We start from the raw sequence: 4,842 nt of genomic DNA on the forward strand, positions 1-4,842 counted from the left end.
TCTAACGACGCTGGGAAACCAATCAGAGGAGGTATACGATTTTACGTCTTGCAGAAGCAACGTATAACGTGGCCAAGGTTTAATGCCTTGATTAATATGATGGTGTCGATAAGTCGATTTAGATACGCTCGATAGATTTATAGGAAACACGGTAAGAGTTTAGTACAGGATCACGCGATATGCTTAATAGAGAATATGTTTCTTGTAATGTTGCCATGCTGCTAATTTTTTTTATATTTTCTGAGGAAAAATTCAATACAATGATAATGCAGGAAATTAATTTATTTCCAAACTACATCGAATACGATTTGCTGTCGATATTTCACTCAAAATTATCTTTATTGGATATTGCAGGAAAAAGAAGACGTTCTGATTAAAAACGAGAAGGTATCGGCGCGAACTTTTGCTTTGAAAAAGAGAGCTTGGAAGTTGGAAAATGGGATGTCTGGTGACTAGTTTAGCGGATTTATCGTTGCTCGATTTCGATCGAGATTGGAATCAGAACAATGACGTCGTGTTTCCGCGCAAAAAGGAAATGGCGCTCGTACGTCAATTTGGCAATTACCGCTCGCGATGTATATCAGTGCATGATTTTTAATTGTCCACGCGTTATTTCGCTTCGTATCGATAATCACCGTACTATTCTAATCTCTATGAAACGATACTGAATAGATTCGCACGCAAAGCTAATAGACACTCGATAGATTATAACGCTCGTGGATTTCTGATTGCATTAATTATGATCGCTCTTGCTCATGCACAAACTAATTAATCGATCAATTAGTATCAATAACATTCGTTGTTGTACATTCCTGCCGCCTACATACGGCATGTTTTATCGAATTCCGTAACATATTCTGCCCCTCGAATTTAAAACTCTTTTCTCACTAATTTTATCATGCATTATTAGTCTCGTCGATTAACGGATAAAGAATGGAATCATCGTGTGATATTCATTACACAATGCATATGAAAATAAATTAAATATTAAATAATATTAAAATAATATTAATATATTAAATATTGATAGATTGAAATACATGTCGTCGCTTTTATTGCGTGATAAAATAAAATTGATATTAATATAAAAAATACAATAAAAGTACATTTTTGTGATATTTTTATGTTTACGCTGTCTCTTTATGACAATTTAATAAAATTATCTGATTTGTATAAAATAAATAAAATTTTTACTATCTGCTGTATGTATTCTTAAAACTTCCTCGTGATCTGTAGTTATACAATCTGAATTAAATTTTAGAATTTCAGAAGAACAGACAGAAACAATTGAATCAAGTTATTCTTACGTTATTCTTCGCGTAACTTTGGAGAATTGTTCGACGAAAGTAATCGATAGACATCACTATCCGAGTTACACTCCACATGTCGCCAGGCATTCTAAATCTCAGACGTGGGAACTTTTTTCACTTGGCAATACGCGATCGGCTGCTTTTCATTTTTGCTTTTACTTCTTTGCTCTCTCTTTCTCTTCCCTCAGTAGGAAACTTCGACAGAACTTATGCGATAACCGTCACCTCGAATCCTCCCTGCTTCTGTCGTATCGAGTCACCCATATTCCAAGAGTGCTAGAAGAAAATCGGCCACCAACGAATTTCACGTCGGGTACCGAGCGACACTTTATTTTCTCTCAACCTTCTCTTTCGTTCTCGTTCTTCGGTTTCTCTCGATGTCAAAGTTTCATACGTCTATATACCATAGTAGTATTATCTCTCTCATAATAAATTCATAGCCCGCCGAGTTATAATAATGCCGTCCGGCAATACCAAATGACATTATGATGAAAAGTTTCGTGATAGTTGAAACGAAAAAAAGAGATTTGATTAAATACGATCTTATTAGAAGGAAGAAAAAGAGAAAGAATGGTACCAAATTTATTCCTCTTTCCAAGAGTGAGGCGAAGGGCAAAGATGAAGCGCTGAAACGACTTCACGTTTTTCTTCAGTCTTTTCCGTTTTCATTTTTCTGCCTTACTCGAATCTCACTCGGTCTGAAAAATTGCCTCTCGAAGTAAATTCATAATGCTCCGACTTATAATAATTTCGCATTGACATCGCGACATCGTCGTCGAACGATTTGTTCCTTGGCGAAAATTCTTTTCGATGAAATGCAAAAAATTAATGACGATATTGTGATCAAAAGGGAAAGAAGAAAATATAACACGTGGTTCAACACTTACTATGATATTATTTATTGTAATATGTTACTTACCGTAATATTACATAAGCAATATTACAGTAAGTAACGATAATCATCTTTGAAAGAAGAAAGTATGAATGTCGTTTCGAAATTTTAATATCCCAGAGTTTTAATTAACTTTTCACAATAGTTTTTCAAGGTTGTTCGTTTCATAAAGACCTTCCACGTTATTTCGTCGATGGTGGGTTCCTTTCTCTTTTCGAGATAATTTTCAAATTCTCTTTGGATATAAATTTCACTCCCTACATCGTACATAAGACTGCTTCTAAGAAAAGTTAAAGTTTTATTTAATAGAATATGTATGTTTGCAAAAACTGTTACTTGTATTACAAAGAATACGATATAAATTCTCGTATATGAACAAGTTCCTGTACTAACACAGACACGATCGCCATTTGAGATATGTATAATATTCTCAACCATGAAATCGCTCGAAAATATTACCAAAAATATTTCCCTTCCATTTCCACGCGCGTGTACGCTTTAACGCGCTTCTGGCATGTTTACGAGTTTAAGAAAAATGCATTCTAACTCGCTATCCTAGGAGGAACTCCAGTCCATCATAGTACTATCGAATGAACATTTCCTCGCGTTTTCCTTTTATAACTTGACGTCAGTGCCAATGAATAACTTTTTCGTTTCCCCAAGTGACCTCTGTTCTATGTAAATTGATTTTTCTCGTGTTCGAATTATTATACGAATATATCTCTATCGAATCTGAAATATTTCAGTTTTTGGGCTATATCATCAAGAGAACCTTTGATTTTTTTTAATATACTCTTTATATTTTCAATATACTATTTATATATACTCTTTAAAATGTCAATTTCCGTAACTTTTAAGTATAACTTTTTTTCTGCCATATTTAATTTTTTCCGAAATATTCTTGTCTCTTTGACTTTTACGAAATCTCCCGTTACAAGTTGAAACCATAAAAAAATCATAGCAATCAACCTATGAACTCTACTTTCGTAGCGGGTTTCACAGTTGGATTGGTTTGACAACCGTGCGATAGTTGAAGCTCAAAGAACTAGTTGCGTTGTCACAACTCGTTCGAGAAGAGGTCGGACATCGCATTCGCGCGTTCTCGTACAATGGAGAACAATTTTCCGAGGGTGAACGTTCCAACCTGATGTTAGCTGGATATGGTAAAGCCGTCCGAGGCACGTGAGTCCGTGCAGGATACAAGCGCGTTGGAGTTCGCTAAATCGAAATTCCATCCTCCCACGGGTCATACTCGTGTGGATCGTCCTCAAAACGGAAGTGTCCACTGTTTCAGTCCTGCGATTTGGTCGATAAATAAAAATTGATTGAATGCTATCATTCTCCTGTGATTCATTCGTGTAACTCGCAATTTTGTCATGCCATCAAGTCAACTGAAGAGAAAAACAATGTTTGTTGTGTTTTTGTGAAAACAAGATTGTAAAAAGGTAAACAATCAGAGGTAAATTTTATTATCAATCTGAAACTATTTATTCATTTAAAAAAAAAAATAAAGATAATTTAAAATTTATTTTATTTTTAAATTTTTATCAACACTCCGTTACGCCATTTCAACAACAATGGGAAAAACTTGGCGAGAAACTACATTGTGGAGAATTAATTTTTTAACAACATTTTTTATGGCTTTATGTAAATATCGCTGTTTTTAATGATACGGCATATTCGTTTTATTTAATATGTTGTCTGGTTGTATTACAATTCATGTATACATATATGCGTAATTAAATCATCTTCTTAATGAATTCATTTTCTTAACTCTATTATATTTAAAGTTATAATTTTACAAGATATGAACTAATTAGAGTTAGTTGACACAACTGAAAATGTATCGTGTGTTCTCGAGCTGGAAATAACCAATTAGCATTTAAATGCCAACGCCACGTCATTGCAATTCGTTCTTTCGTATGCGTATACGCGAATTTGCATTGTAAGCTTGTAAGCTTGTAAGTACACACCGTGGACTGTTTATCTTTAACGAGATACCCGTAGCTCGATCTCAACCCGGATTCGAGGTCGAGCAAAGCGAGGCGGAACGAATTTCGGACGGAGCTGAACCCTTCGGGACAGCAGAGTGGTCGGTTTGTTCCGAGATTATCGAGAAAACATCGCCGATAAAACGGCAAGAAGGTACTGCTCCCGCGAGATTTCCGTCGACAATTCCACCGAGGCGAGGCGTAGTTGCGAAACTTTTCTCGGCTTACAATCGACTGCTACAGGTCGAAAATATCCTCCTTTTTTTTCTCTCTTTTTTCCTCCGTGCCCGCGCACGATTTCCATTGCGCTCGAATCGCGTTTGCAGAGATAAATTCTCGTTCTCACCGGTGGAAACTGTTGGCTCGACGCGGTTCAGCCTCGGTCGATTTCCCTTCGTTGACGATCGCCGACACGATCGACAGGGAGAAAGGACGAGCGGTCGTCAATCGGCGATCGCGTCTTCCTCGAAGAGGAAGCGCTCGTCGACGTCGTCCACGAACGGACGCGATGAACGAGAACGGATCATTGAGCACAGGTGGGCTACGACTGTTTCAGGAGTGACCATCTTGCTATCGCTGACGGTGTTCCTGAACCTCGTCGCCGAAACTTTGCCCCAGGTCTCCGACGCAATACCCTTGTTAGGTACAA

At 36.9% G+C, this 4,842-nt stretch overlaps 1 protein-coding gene across 5 annotated transcripts in view; it reads left to right on the forward strand.

Annotated features, from left to right (window-relative positions):
- The window catches only part of nAChRalpha6 (nicotinic acetylcholine receptor alpha6), a 264,238-nt gene that overhangs the window by 193,865 nt on the left and 65,531 nt on the right, over positions 1-4,842 (forward strand). For 2 of the 5 annotated variants that reach the window (XM_087405320.1, XM_087405318.1), the window contains one exon: positions 4,750-4,836. The exons of the other annotated variants lie outside the window; for them this stretch is intronic. In XM_087405320.1, coding sequence (XP_087261446.1) covers positions 4,750-4,836 — 87 coding nt within the window. The remainder of the gene's footprint in view (positions 1-4,749; positions 4,837-4,842) is intronic. 5 annotated transcript variants of the gene reach the window in all.

The sequence above is a fragment of the Acromyrmex echinatior genome, chromosome 4 (assembly GCF_024713525.1).
Source record: "Acromyrmex echinatior isolate Ae372 chromosome 4, ASM2471352v2, whole genome shotgun sequence".
Taxonomy (NCBI): Eukaryota; Metazoa; Arthropoda; class Insecta; order Hymenoptera; family Formicidae; genus Acromyrmex; species Acromyrmex echinatior.